General features: G+C 45.1%; 1 protein-coding gene across 1 annotated transcript in view; it reads right to left on the bottom strand.

The window, feature by feature from the left end:
- The window catches only part of smad6b (SMAD family member 6b), a 36,983-nt gene extending 12,126 nt beyond the window's left edge, over positions 1-24,857 (bottom strand). The window contains exons 1-3 of the mRNA XM_066684785.1: positions 23,258-24,857; positions 18,040-18,096; positions 16,828-16,905 (exon numbers count right to left, since the gene is read on the bottom strand). Of these exons, the coding sequence (XP_066540882.1) occupies positions 16,828-16,905; positions 18,040-18,096; positions 23,258-23,999 (877 nt within the window). The 5' untranslated portion in view covers positions 24,000-24,857. The remainder of the gene's footprint in view (positions 1-16,827; positions 16,906-18,039; positions 18,097-23,257) is intronic.
- Between the last annotated feature and the right edge of the window lie 273 nt (positions 24,858-25,130).

Below are 25,130 nucleotides of genomic sequence, written 5' to 3'. Positions count from 1 at the left end.
GTTTCCTCCAGGTGACTGTCTGTGAGGAGTGTGGTGTGTTCTCCCTGTGTCTGCGTAGGTTTATTCCAGGTGACTGTCTGTGAGGAGTGTGGTGTGTTTTCCCTGTGTCTGTGTGGGTTTCCTCCGGGTGACTGTCTGAGAATTGTGGTGTGTTCTCCCTGTGTGTGCGTGGGTTTCCTCCGGGTGACTGTCTGAGAATTGTGGTGTGTTCTCCCTGTGTGTGCGTGGGTTTCCTCCGGGTGCTCCGGTTTCCTCCCACAGTCCAAAAACACACGTTGGTAGGTGGATTGGTGACTCAAAAGTGTCCGTGAATGTGTGAGTGTGTATGTGTTGCCCTGTGAAAGACTGGCGCCCCCTTCAGGGTGTATTCCCGCCTTGCGCCTAATGATTCCAGGTAGGCTCTGGACCCACCGCGACCCTGAACTGGATAAGCGCTTACAGATAATGAATGAATGAATGAAGCTGTGCAGTATTCTGGTGGACAACACCACACCACTGAAAGTTAAGAAGGATTTTCATTTTCCTGTAAAATACTACTTTGGTGATACATGTTTTTCTTTGGACAGCGACAATACAAGACAACAATAAAGTATCTATAAGCTATATACAGTGTAGACCAACGTGTGACTGCATTCAGTATCCAAAACAGACTTCCGAAGAGCAGGGTAAACAGCCTCTCTGGGACTGAATTACCCAGCCAATGCCTTAATCCTCACACTAAGGCTCTGTGGTGTTAATGATGGACTTGGACACTGGGTCAGTTGAACATAAGATTCACACCTCGGCCTCATGTAAATCTCTGCTCTTTGCTCCTCTGGTGCAGGTCCAGCCTCGCCCCCGGCCCCTGGAGCTCACTGCTGTTCACACTTCGACACATGAGCCCGCAGACACCAGCAGGCCGTCCTTTCCACCCAGGGCTTGTACTTCAGCTCTTACGGTCAGAATCTCTCGTTTTCATATAAATAAAATAAGGAAACCATGATAAGGAATTGCTGTACCTCCGTGTTTGTCACTGTGGACCTTCTGAATTACAAGGTCATTTATCGTGTTATGGCTTAAAACGGGTTATTGATATTTAATGTTTCTATAAGTTCATTATTTTGAAATAAATGTATGCTTTTTTTGTCATGACAGCGAGAATAAGTAAAGCCTTTCATTTCTACAGCTCAGAACCCAGAGTCTAGCAGCGGATAGAGCAGGAGGGACAGCGAAAGCCCAGATGCTGTTCTCCTGCCAACAGAGTAAGCAGAGAGCTGTGCTGAATTCTTGGAGTGACCACAGAAAGGCAAACTACATTTCCCATCACTCCCCATGCTTTCCCTCCATGAATCTCCCACAGGTGTGCCACAGCTTACTGAGAAAGCCCTTATGAGTTCCTCCGTGTGAACAGTAATCCTTATATCCACGCTCCAATCCAAACACATGTCCTGTGAGGAAGCAGGCAATGGGCTCTGACAGCTGAATAAAACACTGCAGATACACTTTCAGGTGAGTGGAAGTGAGAGTTGCTTTAAGACAAATGCTGTGTATCTGGATAGTGTGTGTGTGTGTGTCTGCGAAGTGAAGGACACACACTTGGCTCGGAAGATGGCCTGCTATTGATCGGCCTGCCGGATTGTATATACTCGGGAAAAATGTGTTCTGTCAGGACGCCGCCGTCCGCGTGCTCTGTTTCAATCACAACAACTCATAGCCACACACCCACGAGCAACCAATGAGAGCCCTGGCGTTTTTGTGACAGGTTTAATGTTAGTTTAAAGCACAGTTAAAGGCAACACAGATGATTCTAGGTGGAATGGCAAGTTTGACGGGAAAAAAAAGGACTTGTTTATATTTTATATGTGGCTTAAGTTTTACTTGTCTACGTTTTTATTCACTGTTTGAATTACAACAGAAACTCTTTTGTAACTTTGTAGCATGTTTGAAGCATCTACACTCTGTATGTAGTTAGTAGTCTTCTGAATTTAGAGTCTGTTATTCAATAACACCCACCTGTGGAGCAGGAATAGAGTGACATTTTCACCTGTCTCCGCTGTTTAATCACCTCCAGGTGCAGTTTCTCTGATGTGAGCAAAGAGAGAATGCCTAGCCTATCAGAAACCCTTTATTTTTTAGCTTGTTTACTAGTTTAAGTAGGGCTTCTTTTGCAGTGCTAAACCTCTTTTGTGGCACACTACATAATGTTAAATAATTGTTTATTTGTAAAATTTGTAAAAAGACTGAAATTTTTCTGGATTCATCTCTGGAAAATGGGGGCTTTCTCCTCCCTCAACATCCACGGCTGAAGTGTCAGTGAGCAAGGCTAAACCCATACCACTCTATGCCTACTGAGGTGGCTGCCTCTGCTTCAAGAGTACATGTGTTCACTCGCGTGTGGGTAAGATGGCCCCCACTACCCCCAGTCACCATGGTCACACGGCTAGAAGCATGGCATCGATTAGCTGATCACAACGGATCTTAACGTTCCTCTCCAGGGTGTGGAACTGTCCAGTGCCTTAGTGTTAGAGTTAGTGTTAGTGGCAGTTCAGAAAGAGGCGTTGGTAATTTTCACATCTTGGAGGACACATGGTTTTGACTTCACTCTCCTGGGTTGGCAGCATTGTGTGTGAGGTTAAACACATGAGAAAAAAGCTCACACAAGAATCACAGAGAACTGTGATGAACCCACAGTAACCAGAAAGGTGTATACCCTCCCTGTCTGTAAATAGCCTGTGTGCGGAGAGTTTGGAAAGTCCTCAGTAAAGGGCACTAAAGGGCAGCACAAACTCTCCATTGAGGCCTGTAATTACATTTGGAGAGCGAGTCTGAGCACTGGACCCTAAGATGATGCACTGTTCTGCGGGTCAGCAGTGTATTCCTCCAGGTTCGTTCAGCCTGTGATTGATCAAAGTGGGATGTGGGGGCACAATGACACAGTTGTATATCCTGTAACACAGGTGTATATGCTCACAACACTAATATCAGCAGAAAGCAGAGTGCAGGAGTGCAGTTTTCAGGCTAAGTCCAAGGATCTGGGTCTGTTTTCATCTCTCTCTCTCTCTCTCTCTCTCTCTGTATCACATTAGTTAGGTAATTTCGTTTGAATTTCGATTGCTTTCTCCACCCACTACTTTCTAAAAAGTAACAAGATGAGTACAACATGGAAAAAACTGCGCAACTTGATGGAGCACAGAATAAAATGGAAAAAAAGCAGTGTTTCCACTCCACGTTTTTCTAGGAGGCTGTGCAGATCATGGAATTTGTCTGCAGTCCAGTTGGGGTGGTCCTGCTGCAGCGCAGATTAAAATCCTCTCTTTGTGACGTACAAACCTCCGCACCCTCTGCTGATGGATTCTGTTTAGTGTGAATTAATAATATTTCCACATTTACAAGCAGCAAACATGAGCGGCGGAAGAAAAAAAAAAAAAAGAGAAAACAAGTCTCCACAAAGGCATTGGTGTTCTGGAAAAATCTAAAAATACACCGGTGCCAATATGAGTTAAGCTGACAATTTTGCACTGCATTCAACCCTTATGACTGCAGCACCCGCTTCTAAGATGGCTGCTACATCATCTTCGCTTGGCTCTAGCAGTGGAAAAGAGTGTGTGAGGGAGAGAAAGAGAGAGAAAAGAGCAATAACAGGAAATTCAAAATCCAATTCTGTGGCAAATACATCCACTCTGTTAGCATAACAAGGTGGCGTCAGACTGCTGGAGGGCCACGGCACTGTGGAGTTCAGGACGCTGCCTCATTAAACACACCTGATTCAACTCATCAGAGAATTACAAAGACTTTAAGCAGTTGAGTTCACTGTGTTAGGAGAAGGAAAACATTACACTCTTCAGGGTCGTGGCCCTCCAGGACCTCAGCTTGACTTGAAAACTATAGCAGTTCACAGGTACAGACAGGTCACAGAATATTGAATTAAATTTGTTGAAGAAGGTGGAGAAACCACGAAGCGTAGAGTCCAAATGCTGTTTAATACACAGGGAATAACGAAGTCTTATGATGCCCCCAGCCCAGGCCTTAACCGCATTAAGAACACAGTAACACAACAGCATCCCTTTTACCCATGGGAGGAAAGCCCCACCCCTCAAAGTCTCCACCACACATAGGACCCAAAATCTATTACTTGTACCGCAATTTTGTCCTTTCCTATATTCATTTCTCTGGCCATCTTAACCTGCCAATCAACGTTTGAGGCCATTTCAGGAACAAATCCATGTCTCTAACTGAAATCGGTTGCTTTGAAAACCACAACAATGATGGCGGCAAAATCAGGTGCTGTTTACTCGTCGTGTATTTTGAGCTTTAGGTGTTGTTTTAGTTTTTTGGGCTGAACACGGCTCCGTGCCCCATTCATTGATTAAAAATAAACGTGAATGGTTTGTGCTGGATTTGAATGAGCTCTGCATTTCATGGTGATTGACATGGCTCTGGTGAATCAGCGCTCTGCAGGGTTTCCATGTCACCATCCAGTACCTACTCGACACGGTTGGAACCTGGAGCGAGCTGGAACTGAAAACTTACCCGGTTCAAGGGCCAAGGGAAAAGCAATAGAGCCGTGCCAAGTCGAGTAGAGTCGTGTAGGTTCCATGCAGTGAAAAAGTCTCTTACACATGCATACCCTAACACAGTGCCTCTGTCTCAGTAGGGGTTGAGTGTTGGGGAAGGTGGTCTTAGCGTTCCCCCAAGCTAAATCCTCACCATGCATTCTGCAGGCGTAGAAGAATGCGGCAGCTCTTCACAGTTTTAAAAATACTGCCCCCGTCGTCACTCGCCACACAACTGTCAATGTTCCTCCGGAGAGGAATGGGAGTAAAATTCTCAGCCTTATTTTAGATGGATGATCAGACCACAGGTCTAAGACACAACTTAACCACCCCCAAACCAAAAGCCCCCCACCCCACACTCACTCACACCCATACAGCAAACACAGGGGAATGTATAATTGCCAAGTCCAGAAAGTCAGCCAGAAAATAAAAGTGAGAAAGTCAGCATCCACAAATGCCACCACCTCTTCCGGCCGCTCTCCTGGGCCCAGGCCGTTCCCGGGTGCTTTCAGAGCGACTGCCGCTCAAACGGAGTATTGTTCATCAGCCCCCCCGCCCCTCCCATCAGTGGCCTTGAGAGGAGGCTCGCTAAAACACTAAACCAACAGTTGGACATTCCATACATTTTTAATGGCATGGCTGGCTCTTTATTTGTTGTCCTAACCCCGTGGCCTGGCCGGCATGAATGGCTCCATTGGTAGAAGGCGGGCGGGCGAGGGAGCAGTGCATGGAACGGAGAAAGAGAGAGAGAGAGAAATGGCCAGCACCAGCCTTCCCAAAGCACACTACGGGATTAGCTCGCTGGCATCGCAGCACAGAGGAGGAAATCTCCAGGCGAAAATGATAACCTGTGCAAATGGGGCGTATTTTTAAACAAGTGATCCTGCATTCGATACTTTCGCAGCTGTCTGAACAACCGAGGCTCCGGTGTGAATTACGAAATGCACGGATACACATTAGCATCTTGGCAAAACAAAGTGGCCCATTCTATTGTTGGATACGGCTTCAAATGGGTCACTGAGATCCAGCAAACTGCACAAGTCAAAGGTTTGGGGGACACACGTTTTGAAGCAGGGACACGCCGATCTAAGACAGAAATCTTTGAAACCTACCCAATTGATACGGATAATTGCTGTGATGTGTAGTGTCCCCGACCTTGTGCAGACAGGGTAATGCTTGTTTCAAGGTCAAGCTGGTAAAACCCTGGAGTCACTGGAGGCTGAAATGGCTCATAATAAAAAAGCCACATCATTTAGATTACGCCTAGCCTCTTATACTCGGCATGACCCAGCTCCTGATAGTGTTGCCATGAGGGGGTAAATAAATACAGGGGAGTTTCTGTTGACTTTTACTCCAGTCTATTTCCACATGGAGCAGTAGATTACCCTCAGAGACTAGATTATCTGACTCGGATAAGCGCTACAGCCCCTATCTACTGATTGACGAACATTCATGTTTGGGCTCAAAGCCACTGTGCAGACGCCCGTTTGCAATCTTCAGAAACATTCAAATGAAAAATGACACAGCTGAGCTGAGAGGCAACACATATTGTGGTGTTTTAAAAATATGCAACATGATTCCCTGGAAAAATCACTGCACGTTCCAAGCAATTCCCCTCTCTCCCCCTCGTTCCCTTCCTCTCTCACACACCCCCAACCCCCAGCCATAAATGCCTCACATCTTGAAATCCTTATAATACTCAAACAACCTGGAGAGCAAACAAAAGATTCTAATCTAATATCCCCGAGATTTCATTCCAATCCCACATTGGGAGGCCAAATCGAGTACGCAAACACACACACACACACACAAAACCACACACATACGCACGCACGCACCCATGCACAAACGCATAGAGAGTATGCACCTGAAATGTCATACACACTGATGTCAACACGTGCACTTGTCCATACAAAGGTGATACAGTTCCAGTTTATTGTGTATTCAGTAGTTTATCATTCATTCATTATCTGTAAGCGCTTATCCAGTTCAGGGTCGCGGTGGGTCCAGAGCCTACCTGGAATCATTGAGCGCAAGGCAGGAATACACCCTGGAGGGGGCGCCAGTCCTTCACAGGGCAACACACACACTCACATTCACTCACACACTCACACCTACGGACACTTTTGAGTCGCCAATCCACCTGCAACATGTGTTTTTGGACTGTGGGAGGAAACCCACGCGGACACGGGGAGTGGAGCGGGAAACGAACCCACAACCTCCAGGTCCCTGGAGCTGTGTGACTGCGACACCTACCTGCTGCACCACCGTGCCACCCCAGTAGTTTATCAACATGTGCAATTTCATTCACTCATTCATCTTCTGTAACTTCTGCATCCTTTTCAGGGTCACAGAGGGTCTAGAACCTACCCAGAATCAATTGGCGCAAGGCAGGAACACACCCTGGATGGGGCAACAGTGCATCACAGGGCATCACACACTCACAATATGGACAATTTCACACACTCCCCTAGTCACTCACAACCACAACTTTGGAAATCCAATCCAGCATCTTCATGATAACGTATATTTCACATTCACATTAATTGTCTGTAACAGCTCATTCAGTTCATGGTCGCGGTGGGTCCGAAGGGGGCGACACACACCCACTTATGTACACGTCGCCAATCCACCTACCAACGTGTGTTTTTGGACTGTGGGAGGAAACCGAGAACACACCAGCTCCTCACAGACAGTCACCCGGAGCGGGACTCGAACCCCCAGCCCCAGGTCCCTGGAGCTGTGACAGCGACACCACCTTCACATATAGACATCTAATGTACCTCCCATTTGTTAGGATTTCAGGAGCTTAACTGTAGGCCTAATGTGTTAGATTCAGTGACAATCCTGACAGTAAAATCAATCAGGTTTTGATTTTCAAAAAGCAGGGAACAAAAAAAAAAGTGTCTTCTAGAGTCCCATTCAGGCACTAGCAGGAATTAGAATTAGACATGTTTTTTTTTACGTTTGAGTTGCGACATTTATGGCGCAAACTGAAGGCTTAGCTCTAATAGTGACGGTTGAGCACAGACCTAATTTAACTGTTGGTGACAGCCCTACAATATAAACACATTACTGATGGCACTGTTTCTTTTCTCATGTCATTAAAACTCACAAAAACACGAACAGCTGGCGGAGGACGGGGAATGGGCAGCAGGCCTCTGACGTAAACCCGGCAGTCGTAGCCATGGAAAGTAAATGTAAAGCAATAGTGATTATGATGCGTAAGTGCTAGAGTGAAAGAAAGTTATTGTAATTATCTAGAAAGGTCTTTGATGTGTTGTGTGCGCATGGTTAATCTGGCAGGGCTCACATCGACTAGGACGTGTTTCCCGTTTAATCTACTGAAGTGTGTGGAGAGTAGCAGTGATAAAGCAATGTAAAAAGCCACGGTGGCCTGGTAGCTGTAGGGTAGTACAGTAGAGTGGAGGTAAGTAGCTCATGCAGCTGTCCTCTAATGACTGATAATGCTGTGTGTGTGTGTGTGTGTTTGTCTAGTTTACATGTGTTATGTAAGGGGAAAAGGAAGCCAGGCTCTCTGGACAGGAACACACACTCTAGGAGACCCCTGCGGCCTTAGTGACAGCACTGCAGTGTGTGTGTGTGTGTGCTTGCGCTAGATGAAAACACGTTTACTCAGGATGTTCAGTATCACACACTCAGTATGAAAGCTAAGAACAAAACATGTCAGGAAAGGTCCATTAACAAACACACAGATACATATACACACACACACACACAAACACACTAACGCATCACCTTCAGGCCCCTGGCCTTCTCTTCAACATTCCTCAGCCTCCCCCTGTCGTCAAAGGGGCGATTGAGCGGGGCCCAGCGCCCCGGCGCTACAAAACCCAGGCAGGCTTTTTAAAACAGGATGTTTGGCCCAGGCCTCCTTCCCCTCAAATAAACAATCTGCACAACCTGATTTTCTGGAGGCAGGGTGGAAGTACTCGAGTCACATTATTTCCACATCCCGTATCCTGGAGCTCGCAAAGCCCTGGGGGAGAGCGGCCAGCCTCGGGGTCTGTGGTGGAAACCTGAGGCCCGGTGCCAGGGAGAAAAGAGAGAGAGAGAGAGAGAGAGAGAGAGAGGGGTGGTGGGGGGGCTACAGTCCATCAGGATCAACCAGGGCTGAGAAAAGCTGTAAAGAGTGTTTAGATAGTCTGTTGTGATCCAGCCTTCCCTCAGCCAATCAATGGTGGTTCACTTTTCACTATAATTTACCTACCTATTTATATTATTGTATACTTTACAGTCCCAGTCTTATATATATAACTATTCCTAGGCCCTGGTTTGTCCTGTCCCTTTGCTGTTGGCATGATTGAAATTAGGTCAGTTTCTCTGTTTATGGTGCAGCAACAGCCATGTCGCCCCCAACAGTTCCTGTAGTGTACTGCAGTGTGTCAAAACAGTGAATCCATCTGCAGTTTTTAATACCACATAAGGTCTATATAACTACTGTATAGCAGAGAGTACACTGTACATTGCCCATAAGCAAGAACAGAAAACCGTGACACACACTGACTGCCACTTAAAAATTAATAATATATAAGGACAGATGTGGAAATGCAAGAGCAAAGGGCTGATGCCAGCATGTGAAAGCTTGTGAGACGGGAACTCCAATTCCATACAGGTACAAGTAGTTCTTGGTGTGTCTGACAGTATATGAGCTACACCTGGAGCCACACCTGGGCCTCACCTCTCACCAGAGTGACCGCTATTTCAGCCAGGATTTGCCTTACATAAATTTTTAGTCATATGTTGAGGCGTGTTGTAAATGATGTCACAGAGATGATGTCATCTCAGCCATCCCTTTATGTCTCTGTGAAGGACAAAGCCCAGCCTTAATTTGGCTAATGCTGAACCAAAGGCTCCTCAAGAGGATGGGTTTGGCAACTGTGTTCTGATAGCAGTTAGCTTAATATGTGCGCTAATAAACATTAAAAAGGAGCCTTAAGCTGAGACAGAGGACTCACAACGCAGTCCAGCCATTTTCAGATGCTGGCGAAGCCGCTAATGAGCTCAATTTGAAGAAAAGACATCACATGCCTTTTAAGCCTGCACAAAATCTATGGATGCAATCTAATCAGTGCTAATCAGCATGGCGTCACATGCTGTGATTAATCTGTTTAATTGTGCTGTGCGTTTCCAGGACCTCCCTCTTCCTCAAAAAAAAAAGAAAAAAAGGCATAATCTCTCTCTCTCTCTCTTCCTCTCTCTCTCTCTCCTTCCTCTCTCTCTCTCTCTCTCTCTCTCTCTCTCTCTCTCTCTCGATTAGCTAAACTCTCAAGGTGGTTCAGGCTTTTGTAGCCAGACAGGATTTTTGTTTATAACTGTGTGCATCAAAGAAGAGCAAAAGAAAAACAGTGTGTCTATGAAGGTGTGGGTGTGTTTGTCAGTGTCAGTCTGGAACAGAAAACCACCACTTGTCCAAAGCAGAAAACAAACACAGCAGTTCCATTGTAACTCTAACCGCAGCTGTGCTACCTGTACCCATATGAAACCTCTGGAAGCTGATGTGTTGTAATGTGAAAATACACACACACACACACTCACAACATCTAACAGAACTCTCATCCAAGCAGGAACCATATATTGCCATTTCCATACATTACCATACATTATGCATTATGCACCATTTCCCATACATTACCATGCATTATACATCACACTGTGCATCTTTTATACACTAGATCACCTTCGCATACATTTATACTCATTTACATTTTGATATAAATATTTGCCCTATAGACATGCTAGGCGTGTTATTTAAGTCCAGTACTTCACAGGGATGCACAGAGATTGCAGGCTGATATCTGCTATTTCTATTGGGAAACTCTATAACCTTATAATTAGTGAATTCAGCTACCAATTTTGAACACAAACCTTCAATTATGGCTGCAGAGTGTGTATAATCTCCATAGAGAAGCATGAAATGAAATGGGAAGCTTTGGATCAGCTGCACCTGAGCCTACCCAGACAGCAAAAGATGTTTTTCCCAAATGTAGCAAATCTGCAGTTTTCTTATGGCCCACATTTGGCTTTGAGTGACGGCGCTGACTCAGGGTGAGTCTGGCTGTATCAAATCAGCCACAAGTCTTCCTTATATGGGCCAGATGTCGGGTCTGTTATTCAGCAAATTAGTGCCAAATCGATACATTACACAACATTTTCCAGTGCCATAACCGGGCTGAAAGAGCCAAATGTGAGACAGATTTGGCCCAAATGTGTCTGCTATCTGGATAAGATCACCATACGTAATGCCAATCTTGGGTATAAGGCCCCCCAGAACTGGGTTGAATGCATTCCCAGCAGTGATGGGCGACTGTGGGACACGTTGGAGTAGCTTTGGAGTTTTGATGATACGGATAAGAGTCTAATGTCAGTGCATATTAGAATCATATCCATATTCTCCAACTGCTTCACCTCTGCAGCTTTACACAAATCCACACCCCTAAGTACACAAGCCAAAGACAACAATCCCAAAGAGAAACTGAAACTTTCAAACAGGCAACTCACCATCATCCAGTCGTCACCCAATGATTAACTCAGTAAGAGTTTAGTTCGGTTTAGACAAAGTCATACCGATATTCACTCAAAATTCATTTTCTTTCTTATTGTTGCCATCCAAAAAGACTTATGCCTCAGGGCTCCTGCAGCAGACTGGCTAACCTCATAAGACAATAGAGGAGCCACACAATCTGCAGGCTCACATGAAAAAACAAACACAGCAGTGTAACATTACCGAATCTGTTATCCCATATTCCCCTGCCTGTGTCCCCATGCCTGCTTTGTCATGAGTGAAATTATCTGTACTATTGCCTGGCTGGACAAGCCATGGTAGTATATGACATGGGTAAGTCATTGAAGTGATGGGGGACCTCTGTGGGTGGGGGGAAGCTGGGCTGTGCTGTGAGTGAATGGATCTCAAAGTTACTGATGTAGGGCCTTATTCTGAAGTTTGTGAATGAACGTTATGTTCATATTGGTTAGCTATGTGTAACTATTGCAGTGTGTGGCCCGCGACCAGTTATGTAAATATTAATCTGGCCCCTAGTGTGAAGATTTCCCCCAGCCTCGCCATATGGCCTCCAGACAAGTCGGGTGCTACACTTGTGAGCTAATCTATAGTTTCAGTAGAAACCACCTTCAGACGCGTATCAAATAAAAGATCACTGGAAATTGAAAACACACTTGAAGCTGTCTTGGTGCATCATGGGGTTGGATGAGACTGAGCGGGATACTGCTAGATAGAACCCTCAACAAACGTTCCAGCACCTGTGTCGTACCACCTCCTAGGAAGTGTGTAATGGCACTCCAAAATCTACCCAAAAAGGGTAAAATAAACAAAGGCACTGCATGCTGTCTCTGAAGAAGCTGTCCACAGAAGAACACATGCGTAGTAGTCATTTCCAGGCCACGGCGTTTGCATTTAAGGGGCCGAGTGAAAGTGTCCACTGAAGCTTAAATCTGATGCCAGCTCAGCAGATCCCGGCAACACTACAGGCCTGAGAAACAAGCCTGGCCTCATAGTGATGACACAACTCACTCCACACGCTGTCAACTGATGCACATAATTATGATGTAACACCACATGAATGTACATTTGCACAGTTGTACGGTTGTAAATAGTTTGCATTTGCTTCCTTTTCGACATCTGGCAGCTGATACCGACTGCCTTCTGAAGGGAGCATTCTGAAATCATGACGTCAGACTCGGGCTGTTTAAAAGACACCATGGCTCTGGTCTTCACTGCAGACTGTTAACGTGGATGCCTCAAAGCCCTGCTGCACAATGTGGCTCTTTATAGTTGCAGTTATCACAACTGCGATAACAAAAGCTTGCTGTAATGGTTTAAGGATTAAGATGTGTTTTCTCACTTGTACTTCATGTTGAAAATGGAAATTCTGACAGTTCAATCAATGTGTAAGTATCGCACGTAGACAATGAAGACCTGATATTTAGGTTTAGTTTTGAAACCAGTGCAAAAAGGAAAATAGAAATGTCACAATTACAGTCTTGAGTCTTAACCTCGGAGTAAATCAGACTATTCTTATTCACACACTGATATTTAAACGGTCTATTAATATGACATTATTAGGTTAAAAGGATTAAGGTGGTACCCGTAGGTGCAAAATACAACACCAGAAACCACTGCTTCTGTTCACACACTCTGTCTTAAGATGCCATTAGCAGTAACGTTTCGCTATTACACACCCATCAGCCCAAACATGTGAAACTCACAGATCACACGCCCACCACAGAGGGGGAAACACACAGTCCAATACACAGTTATACAGGAAGCAATGAGCAAAAACTTCAAAGAGGCATCATTTTAATGTCCACACGTCCACGAGCGAGGAAACAGGTGTTCTGTACGACTACAGCAGTCACAGATTGTGCGCACACACACATCCCAGCACACCGATGTGTCACCCCAGAGCCATATGTTTAGTGAAAATGGAGCACTTAATTAATGATCACACCTAGGCACAGTCTAAACACAAACTGACAGATGCTCGTTTTCTTCGTTGAGACGTCATCAGCCCATATTTAAGAGCTGAAAAACACATTCAGAATCTAGGCTGACACCGACAAACACAGATGGAGACAGACGGACCTAAACACAGTAGCACACCCATCTCACGCACACTGACAAACACAGCCAAATCACCCGTGTTTAATAAACGCCTACGTACAGAGCAGTCTGTAAGTAATTGGGCAGTAACAAGGATTTCGGCTGTTGGGGCTCTTTCCTCCACTGCGCTGCGTTTGAATTTAGAAAGCGTGACTCTGATGTTTAGCAGCAGAATGTAAGCTTTAGTTCAAGATGAATAAACTCTGTAGGACTCACGGCTTTGGTGTTTAAGCAATATGCCAATTCCAGCTGTTTCTAGGCCAGTTTGCCAATGGGAACCATGGGCTGATGAACCTATTCATGTACAGCTTTTAAGGCCCTGTATACATTTATTTTAAATGCAAAAGCCGATGCCAATCAGAGATATGTTTGAGAGCATGTTTACTTGCAGAATCACTTAAATGAGGGCATTATGAGTAAAAAGGCCAGCAATCCTTACACAGAACATGCAGGAGAGGGATAAATACTAGAAGAATCAAAGCTAATATTGTGCAATCCAATAGATTAATTCTGAATGCACACCAAGCCAAAACAATCCAAAGTTGTGTAACTGACTTATTCCTTATGGACTGCCATGTAGTTCGATTTGATAAAGCTCCTACAGAAACAAAGGCATGATATGAGCACGAATTCTCATCAGACTTGACCCTGGAAAAAATTCAAACCTACCAGAAGATGCAGAGGAACTGCAGAGGAGCTTAATTGAATCAAGCAAACATGAACTGCAGAACCAGATGCTGCTTTCTAGTCTGAATATCTGAAGGCACAAATAATACCCTCTAGAAAATGGAGAAAAAAACACTGGCTTTTGAAAAAAAGAGAGGTTTTAAGATTTAAAAAAAAAATAACACGCTCTCAGGCTTCGATCTCACAGGTCCAGTTGAGACGTGCTCTGCAGCGATTGTCAAACAGCAAGGGATAAGTGTAAGAAGCAGGTATTACAGTAGCCCAGGGGGTAAAAATCTGCAGCATGCAGTTCCCTGTAGAACCCTCCACCAATCTGCCCCCCTGGCTCCACTTTTAAGGGCTTTACTAGTTCCTGCATGTGGATGAGGGACGTGGGCGGTGGACCACACGTTCTGAGTGCTGCTCGATTGATCTCCGTTTTTCTGCAGGCCAAAAGGGAGGGTGGGGTGCTTGAGCTGGAGACGGATGTGGAGGTGTACTGATAAGTGCTTAGGGGCGAAAGAAGAAGGATTCTTCTCTTCTCTAAGCCTGCCTTGAGAATACTGAAGGAACGGCATTTCTCAAACCGTTCTCCAAAATGAGCAGCCCAAGACAAACACAATTCATTACATGAAGGAGCAGCTAAGAGGACGGAGCAGAGGTGTTTAGGGACTCTGGGAAAATGACCTCACTGCAAGGTCACGCCACGACATCCTTCACTACAGATCTTCTGCTAGTTCCCACTTTCTAACTGCTCTTTCACCAGTGGAAACAAAGCTCGTGTTGCTAAAATGAAGCTAACGAGTGTGTTTTTCAAGTCCAGGTTGGAGAAACGACCCTCAGTTTGGCCTGGAAACAAGATGGAAAAAATGACCCTCTGAGCACACAGGATTAACGCAAACACAGCCAGTCCACCCAGGACCACTCCACACCAGATACAGACCGCTAGAATCAGAGGTAGTGTTAGGACCAGCGTTTGTTGACACAGGGAGTGTCGCTTGCCCAAGGAGTAGTGGAGAACGGATACGTGAATGTGAAGTGAGGCCGAGAGTTTGGCCAGGATTTGGTCATCTGGACTGGACTCCCTTCATATTTGCTGAATTATAATTATAAACTATGCTCTTCTCAGTTCAGGAGAGAAAGCTGATAGGGTTGCACAATGAGTTACACATCATATGGCAGTAATACTGTTTACGAAACTGAAATCGCAGAAGACTACAATAAACAACTGCGCTGTCTGAACAATCAGTGAGTACTGCGCACAGCTCCGTATTAACACAGCTGAGTGTTTCCGTGAGTTTTTGTTGATTCCAAGAGGCTCTAATTGAGCTTGTTCCCTCTGAGTGGGCCTCTAAGCGAACGCTAGTCAATAGTAAACGATCTTTAAGCTAATGTAACAAACGTAGCAGCGTGTGTTCTCCTCCAAGCGTGTTAAATCTATCTAATGACAATGCAACCCCAGGTTTTTACTAATGGGGCTCCCCCTAGTGTAATTAATTATTACAGCACTGTACTGAAATCAACAGGGAGGTGGTGGGAGGTGGAATGGTGTCCTACCCTCCATAGACTTCATAAAGCCGTTTCTGCAGTGCTGAGCACAGAGGAGCATTGACAGAGTCTCTATTAACTCTATTACAGTTTAGTGAAGCACCGGATTTGATTTTGAAGTTGTAATTTTAAGGTAAAAATATTACAAATTGCTCCTTTAAGCTTCTGAAAAACAACCATTTAATAGCCTTCATCAGAGGGAGAACTTTATTTACCATGCATATCACTATGGCGATACGCAGCATACACTTTAAAGTTTAATACTCTGTACCTTGTTCACATTGTCCAGCCCTAAAAAATGGGAGAGACCTTATATTTTTCCTTTCTGTGGCCATGAACCTACACATGCACAATTGGCTTCCAGGTTTATGAGGCAGGCATGTTGAGCTCATGCCATGAGAGGGGAGTGTTTCTTCTCAAATGGAGAGACGGGATGGGGCTGGTTCTCCTCTTTACTCTTAGTGTGGCCCCATTCACAAGAGCAGAAAACTGCTCCCCCACCAGATACTCTCCTCCCCTCCCCTGCAGCCCACTTTCAGCCTGCCTGGATAGAGCTGTAACTCTGTGTGTGAATGTGCATGTGTATATGTGTGTGAGCATTCCTCCTGTGTGTGTGTGTGTGTGTGTGTATGAGAGTGCGAGTGGCCGGTGTGACTAAAACGTCCCTGTATGCGTGTGGATATGCAAGCGAGTGAGCTTGGATCTTATTACAATTTGATCCCACTCAAATATTTCTGAAAGAAAAACAGAGGAGGGGAGGCCAGCTCTGTGGCCAGCATGGCCCACTGCGCCTCGGCCGGCCGCACAATGAGAGCTTTATCTGAGCCAGCGCTCGCCCTGCTCCTAATGGCCTTTAATGAGGAGGAGTAAAGCACAACATAAGAAAAAATAATACCTGGAAAATTTGCACATTTAAAACGAGAAGAAACTAGCACTTCAAAAAATAGAGTTATCATCTACGCCTTTATCATGTTTACTCACTTCCACTTCATGTGGACTCATGTAAGTGTAAGAATTTGAGGCATGGAAGTGTTTCGTCTTTCATCAGGAACTCAAGCTCGTTTGCCTCGGCTGATTTGTGGAGTAATCTTTCAGGACAGGTATGATAAAACATGATATCCGCTAGTAGAACAATGCCTCGTGGGGAAATGGCTTGCTGGATGATTCATTACACAAACTATTCCCTCTAGCACCACAAAAAAAAAAGAGAGAGAGCGCAAATATCTGACACAAGGTCACTATCGCAAGCACGTAGCTTGTGTTTGAACAGTGATATTACCTCATGGGTTGGAAAAACAGCGCTGAATCTGACAACCATAGCACAGGACATGCTAATGCTCGGAATGCAAGGCATAGCCTTTCTTGGCACAGGTACTAAGCTAAGCGATGGCTTGTTCAAAGCCCTTAGGATTCAGAGAGAGAAACAGAGGATAGACTCACCTGAGAATTCCCCTTGGGTGATGTTTGGCGAGCTGGCAGCCTCCGTTTCAGTGTAAGACAGTGTGGAATCTGACAGATCTGTGAGAAGAGGAGGCCATTAGCATGACATTAGCATGTAAACTCTTGTCAAATACTTGCAGCTCAGGTACAGTGGACAAATGTATATTTCCACTTCTTTCCAGCACTCAAACATTTGTAAACTCATTTCCTTTGCACCTGAACCTGCTGTACACTGCATGATTCCTTTATATTTAAGCCAGTGTGTTAGCATACATATAGGCTAATGCTAACATGCAAACTCACATACAGAATGCTGGTTAACGTCTGAGTAATATGGAATTGAATTAGCAAAAATTTTTCATTTTCTAAAACAATTTCAGAGAAATAAATTTTAAATAAATCTTAAATATGCGCAGTGATATTTTTAAGTGATCTCAACATACTTTTACAACGAAACTTAGCAAGCAGTGTAATGTAACACCATGCAAATTCTTTACACAGCGTGGACTAACAAAGATGTGCGATTTGTCCCATTAATCCCACACGCTAACACAATGACCAAGCCTAACACCAAACCACAAGAGCCAGTCCTATTTAGAATGGCGCCACTCCAATTTACTCCTTCCCACAGGCTTGGGTGGCAGTAATGGGGGATATCCCAGCCTAGCCCCCAACCCACAGCCAAGCTCTGGCGGCCCTTGCCACAGCCAGACCCAAACCCAGTCTGCCTCCATGCTGGCACGCTGAAAATGGACCCGCCGGATGCTGGCTACAGCCCCCAATCTCTCTCGGCTACCGCACACATTCCTGGTCACTGTGCCTAATTGCCACCATTAAAATTCTTCACGTTGTTGTACTCTTTGCTTCCTCTCCGCCCCTCTCTACAGCCAGAGATTTGGACAGCGGGTGAGAGCTGATGGCAGTGGCTTCACCGCTAGGGCCATGTTTTCGTAAGGTGTTGCAAAGCATTTTTGTGTAAAATCTAATATCATGTCATTTCTAGAAAGGCAGCCATTTTGTTACTACGATATTTGTTGTAGTGAATGCAATTATGCATGTGATGTAAGGTATGAAGGCTTAATTATACTGATTCATTAAATTCTGATTCATAAATTTCATATATAACTGGTCATCCAATGGATGTACCATCATATGTATTGTAAAAAAACCCTTTTCCCCATATTTAGCATGTGTTCGTGCAAGGATGCTTACCCAGTGGCTTGTGTTCGTCGCTAGGGGAAAGCCTTGAGTACGGAGGAGGCGGTGACTCTGAAGAAGAACAGAAGAATATTACAACAGAGAATTACAGACATGCTCATCCTCAAATTACTGAGGCTCCAACTAGCGATGATTCAACAACCATCACGTCATCTCTGATGCTCAACACATCTATTTTTGATTTGCACTCCTGTGTATGAAGGGAAACAGGTCAATGAACAAAGCACCTTTGCAAATGTGATATGCTACCTAAGGCATTGCATGCGCTCATTGAGTCATAGGCTCTAAACAGATAATGATGATTTCAGACAATTATCAACACCAAAACAGACTGCTGTAACTCAGTTATACTGAATATATACTTTTCTGTGATATACATATGATTTTAAATGGAGAGCAGGTATTTGATATCCTCTCTTGTGCCTCACGCCGTTTGTAATACTTTGCGTTGTAGTTGGTTGTTTTACAACATGACATAAAAGAGCAACAGTTCAGGTTCAGGAGCTAGGCAAAGTCATTTGTGAAACTGTTCCCAGTTCATTATCCAGCTCTGCCTCCTCATTACTGAAATTCTCTTAATAATCTAATTATCTAAATAAGTTATGTTGGTCTTGTATCTAATGTCTTTCAAGCAATTTCCATGAGACAGACAAATGTTTTGTGGCAAAGTTAAATCATAAACCTTTTGGCATCGTGGTGCACTCCCCTCATCTCGATCACGGTGGTGAGGATAGCTGTATTTTTCCTGTGTTGACGTTCTGATAAAATCAACCGTGTTTAACATAATCATAGGGTTTTTTTTTTGGTCTCGGCTCATGCAAACAGTGACTGTGCAAGACCCCCAATCTTTAAAATCACAGTCTGTGACTAAAAACTCATTGTCTTTAGATGTGAGGGTGTCAGATATCTAGTGTGTGGTTAGCAAATGCTAAGCAAAGTCTTTTCTGACGTCTGACATCAGTGCACAAGAGCACACAGGCCTCCATCTCTTTGGCTGCTGGTGCTCCTAGTGTTTTACTCATGTTTTTTGCATTCCGTTTATTTATAACTGTATTTGAATATTTGCTCTTGTGCTATTGCGATTTCTGACCGGGGCCCTGGAATCTTCATGGCAGCTTGGTGGTTAGCTGCCTGCTATCACCAATGCTAACGGTTGGGCCTGTTGGCCAGGGGAGCCTGTGTTTGATTCTGCATTTTGGCAGCTGCCTGCCTGCCTTTGCAACTTCTGTTCGGTTGGGACTGTTAATTGAGTGAGCCTGTTGTCGTTGCTGGTGGCTAGAAGTCTGCTATAACTGCTGCTGGCTGTTGCTGGCGTCGACGGTTGAAACTTGTCCTCAGTCCCCATGCTGCTGCTCAGCACAGAGGGAGCACGTACTTATAGCCTCTGACTGGTGGCTGTCTCTTGCTAATGTCGACCAAGGGAAGCCCTTTCCAGCTAGTAGCCTGCTAAAATTGCCAGTGACTATGAATTGTGTGAGCCTGTTTTAACCCTGTGGTTCACAAATCCTCATTGGTTGTCTATGCACTCTCACCAATGTGTCCTTTGTTACGTTTTTTGGGTTCTTGAAAAGGGCTATATAAATATAACCTATTAGTTGTAGAAGTGGGCTACTGCTAAACAGTTGAAATCTGACCAAAATTGTGCTGGAACATTGCACAAAGAGTCTTCACCTACACCCAGCTTTTTTTTAACAACTAAAAACACTCTTAAAACTTCAACAAATTGCAAAGATTTGTAAAGCCACATGAGAAAAAAGGACTGAAAGAAAGAAGGGAGCTGTGTAGAGGCTCTCAGGGAGAGCACAAAGGAAGAAAAGTTTGTGAACACGTAGTGACCTCGCCTAGAGGGAGAAGGAAAAGGAGAAGAAAGAAAAGCCATAATAGCGTCTGTCTCTTTAAGAGTGGCGGCAGTAATTGCCAGGATCCTAACTCACTCACTCACATACACAGCTAGTCAGTCTGGCGCCAGTAGTATGCAAACTGTATATTATCACCACTCCTTCACCTAAATAGCATGAGGGGACCTTCTTAGGCAAAAGGGCTTTTAAAAACGCAACTTGAAACTGATCTCATTTCAAAGGGATAATGCCTAACCAAATAAAAGAAAAGAGGAAAAAAGGGGGGAGGTTTGGTCCACTTACATACAACTTCTTTTGAGTGTAGGCTTGAAATGCTCTGCATGCTGCGGATAAATTCCTGTTTACTTGGCGAGATTTAGTGATAAACCAGTTAAAGTGTAACGTTTTATAGGCACAGGGCTGCTGTTATACAACACTGTTCAACTTATTCTTAAGAAGAGTTTGCAGAGAGACAACTAACAGGACTTAATAAGTATCTTTATGCACCTCTGATTTTTTTTTTTGGACTCTATTTTGATTGAAATGACTAATTAGATTTAAAAAGAAATACCAAAGCGCCATGAAAATGCACACAGTGTAAGAACCAATTTAGACAGCACTGCTGCCTTTAGCTTCATTTGTGAGCATTAACAGAAGGCAGAAAAAAAACAACAAAGGAGATTACAAAGTTTAGGGATTTGAGAGGGCCTCTGTTCAATCGCATGAAAGAAATACCACCTTTATCGGGACACGCATGAACGCATGTGAGTTATGTCTCCAAGAGGCAGTATGTGAGAGAGGGGGCTTTTTTTCCACAGCAAACCCCCATAGAACTGAGGAAACTGATTAGAGGGATAAAAATATACTGCTAGCGCCTTTACCATGTGTGAAGTCCTCTCTTAAACATGAGTTTTCTTGGCTGGAAGTTTACAGATTTTGAACAGGTTTAGGACGTTTAGCTACCTAGCGGTTGCTAATACCTCACAAAAAAGTAGCATAACATCATACTAGCCGCTAATTCTCACAATTGTTTTAATTCTTCAGTCTCTGACTGACCAAAAAACAAACAATTAGCACAACTGACTCTGAAATAGAATGGATTTAACCAGTTTTGTCTCAAACAGTCTCAATTCTTAAAAAGAATTTGGAACTCCATATAAGAGAGAGACATTTTCAATGAATTTTACCACAAATGCTGTTCAAAGAGGAAAAGAAAGGCATGGTTAAGCTACTTCTTAATGAGTCTTTAGACACATTAAACAATATGATGTCACACATCACCAGCCTACTGACCTAATAGCAGTTTTAAAAGACCCTAAAATGAGTGCTGTAATAGTTTAGGTTGTTTGGTCTTTCTAGTTTGGTACTTCCACTACAGGCTACACGTCAGTTTAGTCAGGACCTAAATCAAAGGCTCACTGCACAACTCAAGGAGCAGACTTCAGGGGTCTGTGCAGTTCATCACTTGTTCAGTACATTGATTAATGTTATAAAAATGTGCAGATCACCACAAAGCGTTTAAGCCTTTAGCCTAAAATAAACTTAATTACCCTGAGTTAAACGACACAGGCATGTGTAGATAATTCAGTCCATTAGAATGCATAAACTAATCAGTTAACAAATATTTTTGCTCTTCATTTGGAGCCAATATTGTTTGTCTGCTCCAACTGCGGAAGACTTACTTAGGCATAAAGAGGCCTCGTGTAATGGAAAAGTCGGAGTAAGTAGAAAAGTGACCATGTAAAGAAAATAAATTGGGTGGAAAATGGTCTCAAATGCATGCAGTTTTGTTTAAAGCTTCTTGCTCAGTGTCAGATAAACACTCTCTCCACACTGACTGGCAAGGCAAGCGCTCCACTTCGCTTTGAACCTGGGAAATATTTTAACCTTTCACTCACTCAGTGAGCGCTGTGCTATAGTGCAACATTTCATCAAAAGCATGTGTAACGTGTTAATCACACTGTCACAGTCGAAGGGCTCAAATCCAAAACCTCTTGCATGCAAATCTGGGAAGATTAGACTTTAGAAATATAATTATTTATTATTGTAACTGAAAAAGACGTGTTATCTGTGCCTCAAATTATTTTGCATGCTGAGCTAGAGTTCAATGGAAGACAAAATACTAGTTAACATCAGAACTCACTGGCTCTGTCAACAACACTGGGGAATGGAAGCTGACATGACAAAAGTTCAACCGACTCAACAAGTCACAGTGACATGAAGGACCTGGAGGACAGTTGCTAGCTCTTCAACATGCTTTGAGTCAACAAACTCCAAATGACATTTTCTAAATACTTTGAAAATAAAAATTGTGAGCTGCATCAGGGAAAAAGTTAAACTGTGCAGGGCATGAGAGTTAACTAGTGGCAGGAGTAAGGAGCATTGCTTTAGCGCAGGGGGTGCCCAAACTCGTGTCTTAAGGGCCAAAGAGTTGGGTTGAGGGCCAAAAAATGCAAAGAAAAGATGATTTCTGAAATAATTCAAATACAATAATTAAATTACATTTAAATGAATTAATTAGTGGTAAATAATTTGTCCTGTCATCAAAGTTATTTATCAGACCGGGGCTTGTCTTAGGGTACACGTCTGTTGAGCCAAATCAAAGCCCACAAAATTTGGGCGAACCTTCTGTAGAGCAATTGAAGAACACTAGTTTTACTTAAGCTTTTTCACTTGCTACTTCATGGACAGGCTTCAGAATTCTCATAGCACTGTATGGGCATTACAGATAGCACATATTTATATGTTTAATTGTGGCATTATTACAAACCTGACACTGGACATGGCATTGTTCATGCACTCAGTTGTTCAGAAATACTGAAGCCACTGAACCAACTCCTACGTTTTTCATCCTCAGTTTATGTTTTCATTTTATAATGTTGTGTGTGTGTGTGTGTGTATATAGTTTGTGCATTGTTTTTTCTGTGCATTCATATGCAAAGTTTGACATGCCCCTGATCAAATTACACATTGATGTTGTAAGGGAACTGTACTAAATTAACTGAAACAGAGGGCATGAGCTCACATATCAAGCTCATAATGTGTCTTGTGGAAGTGCTATGGCTGAATGATTGATATGTTTTCAGTGTGTTACACTCTTACATTGTGCTCTGCAGCTCGTAGGACAACGCCATGACCTCTTTTTTCTTTTTGCTCCTTGCTGCTAACTTATTTTCACTTGGGAAATCACCCCCCTTCATTCACCAGGATCTCTCAGTTGTCAGTCTTGGTCACACGACTGTGTAAACTATGTTGCACAGCTTGAGTTTCAATGCACGGATACCCATGGCTTATTAGAACCCCTGACTTTATCGTGTGTGTGTGTATTTTTGTTGTGTTTTTTTTTTTTTTGGAGGGGGTGGTGGTGGTCTTACCTGGCCCACAGAGTCTGCTGTAATGGTAAGGGTTGCAGCACACCAGCGGCCCGTCCTGCGCGCCGAAGCTCGTGCACTCGCAGAGCGCTTTGAGCTGCGCCGCGTGCTGCACGTCTGCCCAGCGGTACAGTCTGCACAGGAGCAGCTGCGGCGGCGGCGTGGTCACGGCGCTGTGCGCGGAGCCACGCGCCACCAGCACGCATTCGCTGCGCGCGCCGCCGCCGGACTCCACCGCCTCCAGCAGCGCGTGCAGCGTGTTCTCCTTCAGCCGCTTCAGCAGCGCGTACGTGGCGCTTTTTAGCTGGTTTTCGGCGTCAGCGAGGCGGCCGGAGCACGAGCTCTCCCCGCCGTCCCCCGCGTCTCTCTCTCCGCCGTCTCCGGCGTCCCAGTCTCCGTCTCCTCCACCTCCCGGCGACCGCTCTTTGAACAAGCAGCAGGTCACGGCTCTACAGTCTCCGTCCCCCGCGTCCTCCCCGCTGCTGCTGCCGCCACCGCCGCCGCCGCGGCCGCCCCCACCGGCGAAACAATCCTCGTTCGCGCTCACAACTCCCGGCTCCGTTTTGGCGCCGTCGTCCGCGCGTCGTTCGCTGCCGCCGTCCCGTGGCCTCGAGCCCCCCTCGCCGTCACCGCCTCCTCCTCCGCCGCCCCCGCGCCTGCCATCGCCGTCGCCCCCGTCTTTATCCGCAACCAAACGGCTTCGCCACAGTCGCCGCACGAGACCCGAGCGTTTCGTCCTGAACATACGACAACTTCGAGCCCCCCTCGCGGCGCGCTTTCCTTCTCTTCTCCTCCTCCTCCTCCTTCTTCTTCTTTTTCTTTTTATTTAAGCTCTTTGGCTTTGTTTTTCTCCTCTTTGTCGGTTCTTCCCGGTTCAGTCCTGTTGGCTCCTCCGCGCTTTAATCCCGCGGCGGAGCCTCTTCATCGTGCGCCGCCGAGCTGAGCGCGGAACCGCCGCAACTGCATGAGTTTGTTAGGAGTCAAGGCGCCGCGGAGGCTCTCATTTAAGCCGGGTTTAAATCGGAGCCGCTGCTGAGGCATGCAGCTGCGCAGAAATCAAAATGCATTCAGCTTTAACTGCCGTGGAGAAAAAGTAAAAAATAAAAAACAAGAAGCCCGGAGTTCACCGCGGTGTGATTCTCACGCGAACCGGAGAGACTCAACGGAGTCTTAAAAGTGCCGCAACACACACCGAGACTGGCTCCATCCGCTCCGCGCACGGTGAAGATCCTCGGGGTACAATCCACAGATAACGACCCCAAGCAGCCCACCAAAACAGATTAATATCAACACAATACAAGTTTACATTAAAAAAAAAATCCCCCACGGGTTCTGCTCCTGTTTACTCATCCACAAGTATCCGTCCGTGTCCGCGTGCGTGTGCAGCGTCCAGAAAAAAAGAACAAATCCGTGCAAAAGAGAAAAGAAATAAAACCACACATACACACACACACACGCGCGCACACACAACACACACACAGCGCAGCTCCGGATCCCTCCGCGTTCAGACCTGGTCCAACTGCAGCCCACTGCTCTGCCTTTCTCTCGTTTCTCTCTCCCCTTTTCTCTTTTTTTTTTTTTTCTTATTCTCCTCTCCCGCTGACACACATACTCACACACACACACACACGCGCACACGCACACGCACGCACGCACGCGGGGCCCCCGAGGAGAGCGCTGGAGCCATTGGCTGCCTACCATCATGTGCTAGTCTAGACACTTTGGCGGCTCGGAGCTGCACTGATTGTTGCGCAAACAAGGTTTCAAGTTTCTGAACTCTTAAAGGAGAAACAGCCATCCATCTCTATCTGACTTAGAGCACAGGAGGGTAAGGGAGCGAGAGAGAGAGAGCGCGAGAGAGTGTGTCCACTCTAGG

Source organism: Hoplias malabaricus, chromosome 11, assembly GCF_029633855.1.
Source record: "Hoplias malabaricus isolate fHopMal1 chromosome 11, fHopMal1.hap1, whole genome shotgun sequence".
Classification (NCBI taxonomy): Eukaryota; Metazoa; Chordata; class Actinopteri; order Characiformes; family Erythrinidae; genus Hoplias; species Hoplias malabaricus.
This window is presented reverse-complemented; position numbering and strand designations above follow the sequence as displayed.